We start from the raw sequence: 16,648 nt of genomic DNA, 5'->3' as shown, positions 1-16,648 counted from the left end.
AAAAGTTGCAAAGTAGCTGCCTTTTATTTATAGGGGGATTAGGAGCACAGAATAAACCGTATTTACCTAAACAAACAAACAAATAAATAACTGATTAATGTTTAAAAAAAGAGAAAGGGTATACTTTTTAAACACCTTCATCTTTCAGTCCTCAATTTTGTATTTCCACTATTTATTCACAGCATTTTTGGCACTTAAGCAAAGAGATCACTAGGGAGAGAAATTAGCCCTTCCCTCCCCCACATAATCCTCTTCCTTCTGCTCAGCCTTAAGGCTGAGTTGGCTATAACTGTACACTCCTACCCTGAGCCAAAGAATCCAAATAAATCCCTTACTATCAGTACCAGAGCACTAAATAGTCCTATAATCATGAAGCAGGCTGTATTTTTTTCTTAAAAGCTGAATGCAATTTTAATAAGCTTGCTCTTATTGAAAAACTTTACATGTTTATTACTCTATGCTAATTTTAAATACTTTATCCATCTAAGAGAATTGATAAACATTTACTGAATATCTTCTTTGTGTAGAAAACAATTATTGATGTTATGAAAGAAACAGTGTGAATAAAAAGAGGAAACGATGTTTGAACCAAACACTAAACAATCTATATTTATTTAATTGAAACAAACAAATTAAGGAGTTTTAAGAAAAGCAATATGTTATTATTCAACCCATGTAAGTTTGACATAGCAAAATTCATAAAACTGGATATTTACAACGTGAAAAATAAAATATTAAAACACTAAAGAAATTAACTGAACATTCTGAACATAGTTTATTTAGTTCAATGGACAAATTCACTGTACTTACTCTGCAAGGGATAGAAGGACAAGCTAAATTGTGTGGAATATATGATATGAATGAATTATCTGACTAGTAAAGAGAAGCTAGAATAAAGCCAGGAGGTGGTGATGAAGCAGAAATGACTATATAGCAGGACAGGACTTTTCACCTTCACTAAGTCAAAAGTAAATCACTCAGCCCCCGGAGTATAAGAAACTTCAATAAATCAAGAGAAGTGATTTCAAAGGGATGATATAGTCAACTGGTAAATATTATGACTTTAAGTTGTTTATTCCAATAATTACAGGCTGTTGTTGTTCCTTGTGATTGAGCCCCTATCCCAGTGGTCGGCAAACTCATTAGTCAACAAAGTGGCAAACTATGGCTCGCGAGCCGAATGTGGCTCGAGAACCGCAGTTTGCCGACCACTGTTTTAGACTGATTAAAATAGGAAGATTACTGTTTGAAATCTCACATATAAAATCAACATTAATTTCAAGTACTGAACTCAGAAGTGAAAACTAAGAAATGTGGCAATACTATTAGAGAAAATAAAATTGGTAAAACACCTACCTTAATACTACAAGCGTCTGAAATAAGAGTCTTTGGATCTAAAACTTCCACAATAGCTTCTGGAATAACTGCTTTCTTCATGCAGGACATGTTGAAGCCATAGACATCATCCCAAAAAGCAATTCTATCAGCATGTTTATTCACATCACTTACTGCCAAAAGGCTGATAGTGCAAATATCAGGGTAGACTACAAGAAATAAAATATCCAACAATTTAGCATTAACGCCCTTTATTATAAAACAGAATTTTAAAAGGCTAAATATAAGTATCAAGTCCATCAGTATGGCTCACTAGCAACTGATTACTAGCAGTGGGGGATTTATGAAGGTGTAGCTCATGGAAAATAACCAAGTTCCATCGTGTAGCTCCCTTAAAAAAAAAAAAAAGATTTCCATCATTGTGATGGTAAGATTAAAATAAGGATTTCACCAATGGGTTGCTATTAAAATAATTAAAAGAGAATGGCATAATTAGGTAATACTGAAATGGACATATTTATTAATATTAAATTTACAGTATGCTGACGTTAAAAAGGTATTAGATCTTTACATTTAGCTTTGAAACATGCAGAGAGGGACAAATCATTTTAAAAGTTAATATCTTAAAAATTCATGTGATGGAATATTATAGTTGTGTAGAAGACCACCTCATATCACTGAGGGGATATTTTCAAGGAATATTTAGGAAGTTGAATTCATAGGATTGTAAGACTGGCTGGCTATGGCGGTGAGGAAGAGGAAAGAGTCAAGGATGACAGTTTTTAGCTTTATAACTGGCAGAATGTGGTACTAATCATTATAATATGTAATAAATAAGGGCAGATTCAAGAGAAATACGAGAGTTTAATGCTTATGAGACAAATGGGTAAAAATATCCACTAAGCAGCTGAATATAGTAGATCTGAAATTCAAAAGAGATGATCTGGGCTCAAGATATAAATTTGGGACCGTGAGCATATAAATAGAAATTAAGTTATGGGAGCTCATGAGGTTCCCAAGGAGAATACATGATGAGTACCAGAATTTAAGAGATGTGTAGAAGAAAGGGATGTTGAGAAGAAATGGCTGAGAACCTGGGGCCACAGGAGTAAGAGGAAAACCAAGTGTTAAGAGCATTAAGGGAAGAGAGTGATTCAGGAAGGAACTCTTCTCTAATAACAAGAATAAATCTTTATAACAAACATTTTTTAAATAAAACTGATTTCTTTTTACTAATAAATAAAAAAATGAACTTTGTCCTTCAAATGTATCAACATGAATTATCACCATATTATCATGAATTAAAATATAAATCACATTTTCTTATAAAAACAAATTGAAAGCAAGTACATATGTACCAAAGAAATGCACAAAAGAAGTAATTTTATCGCTATTACTTAGCCTTCAGACTTAAGCAGTAGAGAAATAACTTTCTCTTTCCCCCAAACTTTGTTTCTATCCACAGCCTTAGGAATTTTATTATTTATTCAATGACAACAGCACTAAATTATCTTCCAAATAAAGCCCATGATAAGATCTGCTGGCATCAAAGCAATTGCTTCTTCCACACCTGACATGCGAGACTCCAAGAATAAATACTTGGTGCTGTGCCATTGATAAGAAGTTTCTCCAGTCCTCCTTACCGAGGCATGTCAGGCAGATATGAGAGCTGGGCTAGAGTCTACTTCCATGCAAATTCAGGTACTTCTACTCTCCTCAACAGACTCGGTAAGCCTCTTGCCTATGCTTAAATTTTGGATTGATACAAATTCTTCAAAGTAACTGATTTGTTATTGAAAATGCTAACTGAACAAGAATATCAGCTGTAGGGAGCGGGTAGAAATACAAGCTCTTATCTATGCCTTGACAGATTTTGCTACGGAGCCCATTAACCTATATAGTGATAGTGCCTATGTGGTAAGTATGGCCAAACTAATTGAAACGGCTACTATAGGGCACACTAATTCAGAGGAACTCTTTCATTTATTTTTCAACCTTCAAAAAGTCATTAGAGAATGACAATTTCCCTGCTTTATTGGTCATATCCAATCTCATTCAGGTCTCCCTGGTCCATTAGCTATAGGCAATGATGCTATTGATCGCCTCCTTGCTGTAATGCAAGAGGCTACCCCATTTTCTCTTGCCCAGTCCTCCCACGCTTTGCATCATCAAAATGCTGCTGCCTTACGCAAACAATTCCATATTTCTAGGGAGCAAGCTCATCAAATTGTTAAGCAGTGCTCTCAGTGTGTAATTCGTTGCCCTGTACAATCGTTGGGGGTTAATCCTAGGGGTCTTAAACCTAATCAAATTTGGTAAATGGATGTCACCCACATACCGGAATTTGGGAAGCATAGATGGGTACATGTTAATGTAGATATATGCTCCCACTTTATCTTTGCGACTCCCCAAACGGGAGAGAGGGCCAAGCATGTAATTAATCATTGCCTAGCTGCCTTTGCGGTACTAGGTCCTCCCTTAGAGCTAAAGACAGACAATGGACCCGCATACACTAGTTCTGCTTTTCAACATTTTTGTCAGCAATATCAAATTTGTCATAAAACTGGTATCTCTTATAACCCTCAAGGTCAAGCAATAGTGGAAAGAGCAAATCGCACTCTTAAAATGCAATTACTAAAACAGAAAGGGGGAGATGGATGTTACGTGTCACCTCAAAATAAACTCAGTCATGTTCTTTATACTTTAAATTTTTTGAATTGCGATGCAGAGGGTCATACAGCAGCCAAAAGGCATCGGGCCTCCTATACAATAGCCTCCGAGGGGTTAGCCCAGCCATGGGCAAACTACAGCCCGCGGGCCAGATCTGGCCCGTTCGGCTGTTCTATCCGGCCCACGGAGCCAAAAGAGCGGAGGGTTCTCGTGCTCTCCCCTCCGCTCCTTCACCAGCAGCAGTGTTAACATGGCAACGTCGGGAAACACGGCCGCAGCTCCTTCTTCTGAGTGGGCGGATTTATATCCGCCCATTCAGTAGAAGGAACAACCTCTCAATCTTCCAGAGGCTCCTTGTAATGCCCGCGGACACGTCCCCCAACATCACCATGGGAATGCGTAGACACATTATCGTGGTGATGTAGGGAGACACACCCCTGGAAAGCACAGTATCAGAGCCTTTCTGAGGTAAGATTAAGAGCTCTACTCAAACACAATTTTTTCCTGTTCCCACATTCTGTACATCACAATGACTTGTTAATAAAACAACGAAGACTTTCAGCTTTTAGTCACTTCAACTGGTGGCCTGTCCTTTGTCACAAAACCCTGAAACAGCACCAGAAGAGGTGCAACTGGAACTCATTGATCTTTAGTCTGACTTTGTCCTAAAGGAGAAATTCAGCTCTCTTGAACTAAGAGACTTTTATGCTTCACTTAATGAAGCCACTTTTCCAAACATCCGGAGGATGGCACAGAAGATACTGGTGCTGTTTGGGTTAACCTATGTTTGTGAGCAGACATTTAGCGTCATGAACATCAACAAAGCCTCTCGCAGATCCAGCTTAACTGACGAACACCTCAGATCTATCCTGAGAATAGCCACAACAAAACTAACTCCAGACTTTGATGCATTAGCTAAAAAAGGAGACCAACAACACTGTTCCCACTGAAGTTGATGTTTTAAAGACCAAAAACCTTTCAACCCAGTCTACACTGCCATCTACATCTACGTCCCAGGCATAATTTGGAAGTTGCACTAAAGAAAATGTTTAATTTACTGTTTACACATTTTGTTCTTTTCTATTTGTTTTAGTTTTAAATTATTTATTTATATTTAAGTTTAATTTGAAAGGCTTTTGTACCTTTCCTTTGTTAGGCAATTTTATTTTGCCTTTGCCATCTTCAATATAAGGTATGTTATTGTGCTATGATTCCTCCATTTTTTGAAGTTTCAAATTATAATAATTAGTGTTTACATTCTTCTTGTTAAAATGTTTGAAATGAATAAAACTATTGAAATAAAAAAAAAAAGACCGTACCCTTTTATGTAATGATGTTTACTTTGAATTTATATTAGTTCACACAAACATTCCATCCATGCTTTTGTTCCGGCCCTCTGGTCCAGTTTAAGAACCCATTGTGGCCCTCGAGTCAAAAAGTTTGCCCACCCCTGGGTTAGCCCGATGGAAGGATGCACAAACTGGACAATGGTTTGGACCAGATCCAGTAATGATGTGGGGAAGAGGTTGTGTTTGTATCTTTCCAGAAGGAGCAGCGCAGCCAATTTGGGTGCCAGAGCGTTACGTACGTCACCACAATGGACCCAGAGAAGCTACTTGTCCCATCGTTCAAAAGACTGAGAGTTGCCCCGATGACAGCAAAGCGGAAAAGGAAGATGACGAAGGCTATGCAAAAGACCGAGGTGCCAACATGGGGTCAGCTGAAGAAGTTAAAAACTGAGCCCCAGCAGATGGCAGAAAAACAACAAGTGGAAGCTACTCCCTCAATCATGTTTCTGGCCATGCTAGCATTGGTTAGCTGCCAATCTTATGCAAACTCTTGCGCAGCCAAGTCCGAGGACTCTTGAGTAAATCAGCAAAAGAAACTTTCATTTAGTAGAAAAATGAAAGTTACTGTAGTTTGATTTCTCTATTATTGTAGTGTTGTATTGGCATTGTTGTATTAATAACCATGTCTGGGTTTTACGTTGGCATTGTTTTGTTATTGGGTTTTGCATTGGCATTGTTTTGTTAATATTTTAATAGTCAGAACTTTGTCTTGATGTTTAAGTTTTATTTCCATTATTAGTAGCTTAAAATTAAAAGAAGGGCGAGATGTAGGGAGCAGTTATAGGGTTAAACCTCAGACCCACCTACTGGCAAAGCCGCAAACAAGTCCCAGCTTAGAGCGCACAGCCCCCTTAGCATAATTAAGCTTGATCTTGTGACTGCTCCCTAGATCTTTCCTGGGTAGCTAATGGCCTGTGGGAGGTGCAGCAAGTGCTGTCAAAACAAGTGAAACTCACAACATTGTAACTATGGTGACCACTACCTTGTTTACCTCTGACTATAAAATAGAGCATTAGCTTGCAGTCTGGATCTGTTCTGTGGTCTCAGCCAGGCACAGAAGATCCTCCTAGACCAGGGGTGGGCAAACTTTTTGACTCGAGGGCCACAATGGGTTCTTAAACTGGACCGGAGGGCCGGAACAAAAGCATGGATGGAGTGTTTGTGTGAACTAATATAAATTCAAAGTAAAGGAGCGGAGGGGAGAGCAAGAGAACCCTCTGCTCTTTTGGCTCCGTGGGCCGGATAGAACAGCCGAACGGGCCGGATCCAGCCCGCGGGCCGTAGTTTGCCCACAGCTGTCCTAGACCCAGCTTATTCTCTGTCTGTCTTTTCTTCATCCTTCACCGGCCCTCCCTCAGGCTCGCCGAACCCTTGGCTGTGCTAATGCGGCACAATCAGCTACATTAAAGTATGTTTAGTTTCTTACCAGATCTTTAAGATGAGAAACACTGAAGAAACAGTATTCCGAAGCAACTTTAGATATTTGGAAACTTCTTTATGCATCCTTCCTGGGAAACAGTATGATAATAGTAGAAGCTTTCCCACATTATGCTGCTAAAGCACCTACAGACAATCCTATATAATAATCCTATATAATAAAAGTGTAATACGCAAATCAACCGAATGGCAGAATGACTGGTTGGTGGTGGGGGGGGGGGAGCAGGGCCGGCAAGCAGGTGGCACCAGCAGGCAGAGGGAGGGAACAGCGATGGGGATGGAGGGGGGGGGGCAGCAGCGACCAGCGGTGGTAGAGAGGCGATCGGGAGCCCACCCGGTGGCCTCCCGTAGAGAGAGACATCCCCTGAGGACTCCTGGACTGTGAGAGGGTGCAGGCCGGGCTGAGGGACCCCCCCGCCCAGTGCATGAATTTTCGTGCATCTAGTACATATATAAATGAGCATGGCTATGTTCCAATAAAACATCTACAAAAACAGGCAGCAGGCCAGGTATATATACCTCTGATATAGAGAAATGGATGAGGGAGGTATCAGGGCCACCATATTGTACTACTTCAGAGAGTGCCACTCACACTGCAGTCTATGGGAATCGAATATCCTCTGGAGTGCACAAACATTTAATTTACTTAACATGGTTCATAGAGTCCTTCTACTGTACAATAGTATTTTAAATCTTAGTGAAATTTAAAAAATATCATCAATCTCTTTATCAGGAGATGGCAAATGACAGGCCATGGGTCAAATTCAGCCCACTGCCTGTTTTTATAAATAAGTTTAATTGAAACACTGCCATGGTCTATGGCTGTTACTGTAGTAAAGCTGAGTAGTTGGGACGAAACTGTGTGGCCTACACTAGTAAAGCTGAAAATATTTACGATCTGCCCTTTGGTAGAAAAAGTATGCTAACTTCTGGCTTTGTATCTATTAAGCAATATGATCCTATATAATAAAGGCCTAATATGCAAATCAACTGAATAGCAGACGACCTGAGGAACAATTGATTGCTATGACGCGCACTGACCACCAGGGGGCAGACACTCAATGCAGGAGCTGCCCAGCAGCGGCGATGGGGGCAGGGCTGGCGAGTGGGCAGTACCAGGCCAGCCAAGGCAGGTGCCAGTGGGGGCCCCCTGATTGTCCTGCCAGTTGCCCCACAGATTGGCCCTGATTGCCGGCCAGGCCTAGGGACCCTACCTGTGCACAAATTTTGTGCACTGGGCCTCTAGTGTACTAATAATTAATACTACTAAGAATTAAGGGTAAGTTTTTCATAAGGGAAAAAATGGTATCTCACTAAGAGTAATTTTAAAAGTTTTAAAAATATGTTGATGATAAAGAAAAAATCTAAAGAGGAATATGTTTTTACTTTTTCTACTGTTGAGCTAATCATATTTCAAGCTAATCACATTTCACAAAAGTACAGAAATACCATAGTTTTTATATGTTAGAATTTAGAAATGAAATTATCTTTCAGTTAGTAAGTTCTATGAGTATTCATAAAGGACTTGTAATCAGTGTTATAGGTGTTTGGTTCTATATCCACTTCCTCACAGCTGGCTAAAATGTTGGGCCACCTGCCAGAATCCTGACTAACCCTTTACCTTCACGTTCTGACACATTTGTCATTTGATTTTTGTCAGATAGAAGCATAATGAATAATTATTCCTCCTTATAGGTGAAATTAACAAAGCGGTGATTGGACAAAAGCACCCTCTTAACAGACCATTTATAAATTCACAGCTTTGACATCTGTGTCCTTCTCGATTCATTGCCCAGAATTCATTTGTCACTAGAACAGCTCACATTGTGAATAGATAAAGGTGGGAAAGCCTTTATCCCTTAGAAATGCCTCACAAACTTTTGGACATGAAAGGATAAGACTGAGCTGCATAAAGAAACAATTCCAGTAAACACTAGCATCATTACTTGTATAGAACAAGAGTAAAAAGTTTAGAACTAAAGGAGATAAAAGTAAAAATAAACTGTCCGCTTTACAATTTCCTATATAATAAAAGAGTAATATGCAAATTGACCATACCTCCGCTACACCCACAAGCCACGCCCACAAGCCAATCAGGCGTGTGTATGCAAATTAACCCAACCAAGATGGCTGCGGCCACGGAGAGAGCAGGAGGCTTGGGTTTCCCCGGCAATGGAGGAAGCCAAGCTTTCCGCCTGCCCTGGCCTGCCTTGGCCTCTGCTTAAGGCCACAAAGTTTCAATTATAAAAGATAAATAAATCCCAACAAAAATGACGGCAGCCACAGACCTGGAGAGAGCAGGAGGCTTGAGCTGCCCCCGGCAATGGAGGAAGCCAAGCTTTCTGCAGCCCTGGCCTGCCTTGGCCTCCACTTAAGACTACAAAGTTTCAATTATAGAAGATAAATAAATCCCAACAAAAATGGCTGTGGCCATGGAGTGAGCAGGAGGCTTGGCTCCGCTCAAGGCTGCAAAGTTTCAATGATAGAAGATAAATAAATCCCAGATCACTGTGGCCGGCCTGCAAACCACCACATGCCTCTTGCCCAGGCCGTTCCATGCCCCAAGGGAACCCACACCCTGATCTGGGACACCCTTCAGGGCAAACCAGCCGGCCCCCACCTGTGCACCAGGCCTCTATTCTATCTAATCCTATCTAATAAAAGAATAATATGCAAATTGACCATCACTCCAACACACAAGATGGCTGTCCCCATGTGGTCAAAGATGACTCCCCCATGTGGACACAAGATGACCACCACAAGATGGCCAGCAGGGGAGGGCAGTTGGGAGGGACCAGACCTGCAAGGGAGGGCAGTTGTGGGCGATCAGGCCAGCAGGGGAGGGCAGTTGGGAGGGACCAGGCCTGCAAGGGAGGGCAGTTGGGGGCGATCAAGCCTGCAGGGGAAGGCAGTTAGGGGAGACCGGGCCAGCAGAGGAGGGAAGTTGGGGGTGACCAGGCCTGCAGGGGAGAGCAGTTAGGGGTGACCAGGCCTGCAGGGGAGGGCAGTTAGGGGCAAACAGGCTGGCAGGGAGCAGTTAGGCATTAATCAGGCTGGCAGGTAGAAGTGGTTAGGGGCAATCAGGAAGGCATGCAGGCGAGCGGTTGGGAGCCAGCAGTCCTGGATTGTGAGGGGGATGTCTGACTGCCCATTTAGGCCTGGTAGGATCGGGCCTAAATGGGCAGTTGGACATCCCTCGAGGGGTCCCAGATTGGAGAGGGTGCAGGTTGGGCTGAGGGACACCCCCCCCTTGCTCAAATTTCATGCACTGGGCCTCTAGTCTATATATATAAAAGCCTAAGTGACCGTCCAACCAGCCAACCGTCTGGCCAAATGTCTGGTAGCTCTGACGCGCAATGACCACCAGGGAGCAGATGCTCAACGCACAGGCATGGAAACATGGAAGACTGATGAATCTCAAAGAGAAAGGGGGCAGGGGGAAGGTGGGAAGAGATTAACCAAAGATCTTATATGCATACTAGAGGCCCGGTGCACCAATTTGTGCACCAGTGGGGTCCCTTGGCCTGGCCTGCGGGGATTGGGCCAAAACTTGCCCAGTGTACGAATTTGTGCACCAGTGGGGGGTCCCTCAGCCTGGCCTGTAGGGATTGGGCCAAAACCAGCTCTCCAACATCCCCCGAGGGGTCCCAGATTGTGAAAGGGCGCAGGCCAGGCTGAGGGACCCCACTGGTACACGAATCCATGCACCGGGCCTCTAGTAGAGAAATATTTGATAGAAATAATAGTCCATGATAAAATTTTTGATAGGCAGAAGAAAAAATGTAGTTCTAAGTCACTAAATCAGTAAATATTTTGCGAGTAGAATAAGCTTAAAATTTGATTCCAGTTTACTTAATAAGGGTATCTTAAAAAAACAAGAATTATTTGGAAATTGAAAACATTTTCCCATCATTAATTTATAATAGTGACTAAGCCACTAAAACATAGCTAGGCTAAAACGTAGAGTTGCAACATGTACCTAAAAATTATGTACTAAAAAAAAGAGATGTTAATACTACTGCAATATCACTGGAAGAAACCAAAATAATAAATCTGAACAAAGCAGATCTGACAATGAGGAAGCAGACAGTGAGTTCTGGAAACACTAAAAGAAACCTCAAAGCACTATGAACCACTGCCACAAGCTGATGGCACACTGACATAAGTTATGCAAAAGTCAAGTGCTATGTAAAAGGCAGGTGTTAATACCATGATTGCTTATATTTACTTCCTACTCTTATAAAGTGAAAAAAACTAACACTAATCTCTTGTTTACCAGCTGTAACTCAGGAGGGAAATTAACATTTATTGAGTAACTATGTTATGTCAAGCCATTTAGACTTTTGACTGATTCTATAAAGGTGGATTACAGATTTTTTTTTTTTACAGATAAGGAAACTGAAGTTCACAAAGATAAACTAACCTGCTCAAATTACTGGCCTTCATCAGCTAATTAGATAACTAGTCAATTGACAAAACAGGGATTCAATTTACAACCTATCTGCAAAATATATATGCTTTCCATTATGCCACATTTATGTTTTTCAAAAGGAAAACAGAGAAAGAGGAACCCCATTTTCCTAAGGTAAATGGACACTTATTGGAAGAGGAAGAGGAGGAAAGGGTTGAGAAGAATTGGAGATTAATAAAATTTCAGGGCAAAATGAAGAAAATGGAAATGTTCAGCTTTACTCGGTCTGAGTTAAAAAAAAAAATGAGATGGACAAAAAGAAACACTAAAAGGAAAGCAATTAAGCAGAAATTAGAGAGGAGTACATAAACTGTACTGTTCAGTTTTCCAGCAGCAAGGAAAGCATATTTGCAAATCTGGAATTTATAACAGAGGCCATTTCTCATTAGTGTAGATCAGGCTTCCAATCAAATTACTAGTACAATGTAAAACCTTGGTGTACAAACTATGAGAGGCACAGATCTATCAGAGAATGGTATATATCTTCACTCTATATTGCTGCCCCCTTCTGAATTATTTGCAAAATTTCCTGTTATGAGACAGGGCCTGCTTCCCTCTACAGAAGCTCAAAAATGACAGAAACTTGCTTTCCCTCGCTCTCTTGTAGGCGAGGCATGCTCACAGAAGCTAGGCCCCACTAATGACATGCACCTAAAGCTCTGTCTATCTTTCAGAGGCAAGGCAGCAAGGCCTACTGTTGGCGAGATCAGCACTGCAATGTGTCAGCTAGTCCTCAGCCTTAGAAGTGGTATCACTTCTAAATCAGTCCTATGAGATTATTTTAAGCATCGTTCCTAACTGTATAAACTTAGAGCCTGGTTTTCTCGTTCTCACACAAACTTTTAATCTACCCTATTGTTTTAATAAATTCCTTTTCTTTTGAATAGCCAGGGCAGAGTTCTATTTCTTCCAATAAGAACCCTATTTATGCAGAGGGAAACATACATTGTAAATAAATTCTTAAAATAGGGCTGTTCCACTAGTTTTGGGTTCAAAAGGCTTTGATGTGGGGCCTGAACATACATTTTTAACAAAAGGTCCATAGAGATTGTGTTGATCTGTCAATATTAGGAAACAGTGAGTTAGGAAATGGCTATCTTAGTAATTTTGTGTTGTATTGGACATAGTCCTCAACTTTATAATCTCGATGGTTATAACTCAAAGAAGGTATATATTCTGAAGGACTCCATTAAAACTTTGAGTTTAGTTCTATGTGTGTGTGTGGAGGAAACCTTTCATTTTGCTTGTAATGAAAGGCAGTGAAAATGACTTTCTTTTCTCCTTTAGTGTGCACCTAAATTTTCTATGAAGTAATTGTGATCTCAAAAAACTACTACCAGTTTTATGAATCAAAAAAATGAATTATTTCTATGTGCTCCTATCAGCTCACAATTTCAATGTGTCACATTCTCGAGGATTTTAAGCCTGATTATATGATCAAAGTAGAGTCTGCTAGGCTTCTACACTGATTACTCTTTTCCCTTTTGCAATTAAAAGATAGTCTGTGGGGAAGTTTTCTGAAACTAGGTAAATGTCCCATTCTTAATCTAACTTTCAGATTATTCATTTATTTCTCAATGGAATTACTGTTTGTCAGCTTTAAGTGATACTCCATAAATTCTTGCTGCTAAAGATAAAGCTACTGAAGTATACGCACTTCCTTCCACTTGCCCTCAGCATTCCCTTTCCAATTTTTCTGAGATGTAGTATTTGACATTGTTAGGCTATAAAACATTTGTATTCTATTTTGTCATCCTATGTTTTTGTCTTAATTCAAGCTATAAAAATACGCACTGATTACGACCAAACATTTTCATAGTTTTCTTCCTCATCATTTTGTTGGTTGAATGTAAAACACTACAATTCCAAACACATAATTAGCATTAGTAAATCTTAGCTAAAATTAGTATAAGCAGTCTTTAGTAAGCCCAATTTCATTAACTATACAAAATTATTTCTATTAGTAGTAATAGTAATAAATGAGTACCTCTCAAGTACTGTGTAATTTCTTGGTGATAACAAGGAGAATGAATACTCAAGTTATTGGCTGACTGTGTTTTCATAAAGGTTTTATTTACTCTATGCCATTATAGATATGAGAATAAAGTGAACTCTAACATAAAAGTAAGCCGTGGTCCCTTCATGCATACATGGGTCTTCAATATTCCCCCTCTCTCATAATTCAATCATCTCTCTAAAATCTTTGCACTGCTAATTGCTTAGTAAATCTTTCCGTTAGCAAAACATAACAGAAAACTCTATTTTGCAATAGCAGAATGCGAATCTAGTTGATTGGTGATATTCATCAAGGCATATTCAAATGCACAAAATAGGCTAAACCACTTCATGTTACTCACTTCTGACTTCTTCTTTTCTCTTGTGTTAACAAATAACAATCAATAGCACTGCTTAGGCAGGTAATGCTGACCTCTTTTCAGTATACCTCCAGATTATCTTAGTGCTAATATTAGTCATATAAAAATATGGAAAGAGCTAGACTTATGAGCCTCCATTTTATCCCTCTGATGCTGGGAAAAAGCTCTGCCACTACTTCAACTACAACCTCATTATTCACATGCTCTAAGTTCTTAATGAATTTCATCAACAATTCAATTTAAATGTATTAAGTTGCTGTCACTCCTTCAGTAAGATCAATGAATATCACCGAGGGAGGTATGGAAACAGTTTTCTGAATCTTCCCTAGAAGAACTCAAGGCAAAAATCAGATTCAATAAAATACATTTTAGTAGGGAAATGATGAACAGTGAAAAGAAAGATCCAGCAAATCTGAGACTTAAAAAAAAAAAAATGAAGGCCTGACCACTTAATATGTGTCATCCAGATCACATTTGTTTCTAAAACCTCAAAGAGCTGTTGTGAGGTTTACATGTAATAACATAAGTAAAGGTAGAGTATATTATTTGGCAGCTTGTATAGATAATCAACAGTTATTAAGTGTGGTTCTCATTTTTTTTAAAAGCTACTGCATTTATAGAATGATATAACTAATAAGTTACAGGGAAAAATATATCTAAAAATTCTAGCCAGGTTCATGTCAGAGACCAGGGACATATCTTAAAATGGTTGCAGAAAATATAGTGATAAAAAAAGAACGGCAATCCATTTAAATGCTATTATAAAAAGGACTCTACTATACTGGAGAATTTTCTCTGTGTTTTATGTTTTGGCCTTATTGATTTCTATTATACCATTACTACCAAAGTAATTTCATAGACCACAGATCAGCAGGAGGCATAATATGGTCCAGTGCTTTATGTCACTACTTCCAAATATCTTCTTTTCATCTATTTTTATATAACACTTTTATCAATTGTACTCTGACCATGGATACCATCTGTTGATCCTGAATTTTGAGAAAGGGAAGGTGCAGGGAGAGGTGAATGAAGGAAGACCAATGCTATTCAATTCAGTTTTAATGATTCAATTCAGTAAACATGTATGATGTTCTACCTATGTTGCAGGAGCTGTGGAGCTCACTGAAGAGTCAAAGATGAGCAAAATATAGTCCCTGCCCTGAAGGAGAACATTTTGTTTGTATACAACTCTTCCCAGCAGAAGGCCTATAAAACCTAATCTCACTCTGAATAAGCAGAGTTAACATGATTAAAAGTTCATAAAAAGAAAGCCTTCCAAATTTACTGAGGTCCATTTAAAAATACTGATTGGGTATGTTGTGTTTTTAACAACTTAGTAGAAGCCAGTCACTATTTAAATGTTCTCATTAAATCACACAGAAACCAGGTTTATATATTTAGAAGTCATGGAAAATTTGCCATTAAAGTGAATAATGTCCAATCTAGCATGCAATACTCTTTTGGAAAAAAAGAAAACTAAATGTCATAAAGATTAAAAATAAAAAAAATTGTGACATTTTTGACCTGAATATCAAAAAGTTTCAAAATCTGGTCCTTAATGTTTTTTAAAAAAAAGTGTTCTTGAGAATATCATTAACTTTGAGTCCTGCATATCTTATGTAATATTCTACTATCAACAGTATACTGAACGAATGTCTTATAGCTTCATTTAATGGAAACATCTTTCATCTCTATTGGGAACTTTCTCAGTCATGCATAGTTTATTTGAAATCCAAAGGTTCATTTGGTACTGTCAGACTAAAATAGGTTATTAAAACTAGAATTTTATACTTACCCGATCCTCCTTTTGTCAAGTATTTGTTCTTTGCATAAAGAACTGAATCTAACATAGATTCGAAAAGAAGAAAATAACCCTGCAGAAAACAGAAAAAAAAAAAAAAATGGGAGTTTGGAAATGTGTAATATCCTCACAGGAAGATCAATTTAAATATCTGCCTACTCTTTTAATAAAAATATACTGTATATACTTTGTCTATGCCATAAAATATTCTGTGAAGTTTGAAATTATTTTTTGCAGTAAGTTCTCTACATAATAATTGTTAGAAAACCAGGCCAGGGTATAAAGTGAATCCAGAAAATTTATTACAGTAGAATCTACTGAACCTTTTTTATCTGTGCTTCCACTTTCTAGACTATTGTTTCTTTCTCATTCAAATAAATATTTCAGATGGAAATGGTTAACAAAACCTGTAACTTTCCGGAATATTGCAAAATTAATCTAGAGTGGCCCTCAAGATTTTGCTCTCTGGGGGACGTCTGGACACATTTTGATTGTCACTAATGGGGATGGGGTGGAGGGATGCTATTGGCATCTAGTAGAGAGAGCCAAGGATGCTGATGAGCATCCTACAATGCACAGAAAAGCCCCCATAACAAAGAACTGTTTGGCCCCAGATGATATATCCTGGTTGATCTAATCTGGTCTAGAACATCATTTCCCAGTTTCCCGCCCCAGTGACTCTCCCTTTGGTTAAAAGAAAAAAAGGGGAGGGGGAAATTGGCTTTAATCCAAGAGATTTGAGAAACACCAGATGCTACGTCCTCCTCTTAGAGATTCATAGTGCACATTATCACAATAAGAGTTCTAAGAAGTGTTAAGGTAAAGAACACTGAGGAACATATTTTAAACACTCTTTGACTAGACACCTCTTTTTTTTTCCTATTTAACATCTATCAACACCTTGCACAGCTAGTGTTGTTTGAAACACAGTTCGTGAAACATAGCCCCAATGCACTCCAGATTTTAGAGAACAGTAATGAATCCTCTGCCAAGAAAGAAAAATCATAGCACAAAAGAAAAGATAACTTGTCCCTACTGGTGTCACAAACACAGTTCATTCTAACAGTATGCTACAGTTTATTAAATAAATGACAAAGTAATCATAAGTGAGAGGTTAATGCCAGTTTCAGTTAGTCTTTCTCCTTCTAGGGGCCCATCCGCCAACAGCCCTGATAAGCAAGGAAAATTAAGTGCTCGGTGCAGAGCTTAG

General features: G+C 39.1%; 1 protein-coding gene across 3 annotated transcripts in view; it reads right to left on the bottom strand.

Annotated features, from left to right (window-relative positions):
• PRMT3 (protein arginine methyltransferase 3) overlaps positions 1–16,648 on the bottom strand; it is a 93,146-nt gene that overhangs the window by 32,493 nt on the left and 44,005 nt on the right. For all 3 annotated transcript variants that reach the window (XM_080640025.1, XM_080640027.1, XM_080640026.1), the window contains 2 exons: positions 15,433–15,511; positions 1,357–1,544 (listed from right to left, as the gene is read on the bottom strand). In XM_080640025.1, the coding sequence (XP_080496151.1) occupies positions 1,357–1,544; positions 15,433–15,511 (267 nt within the window). The remainder of the gene's footprint in view (positions 1–1,356; positions 1,545–15,432; positions 15,512–16,648) is intronic.

Source organism: Plecotus auritus (genome assembly GCF_963455305.1).
Source record: "Plecotus auritus genome assembly, chromosome: 9".
Classification (NCBI taxonomy): Eukaryota; Metazoa; Chordata; class Mammalia; order Chiroptera; family Vespertilionidae; genus Plecotus; species Plecotus auritus.
Note: the sequence above shows the minus strand (reverse complement) of the source record. Positions and strands in the feature narration are given on the sequence as shown.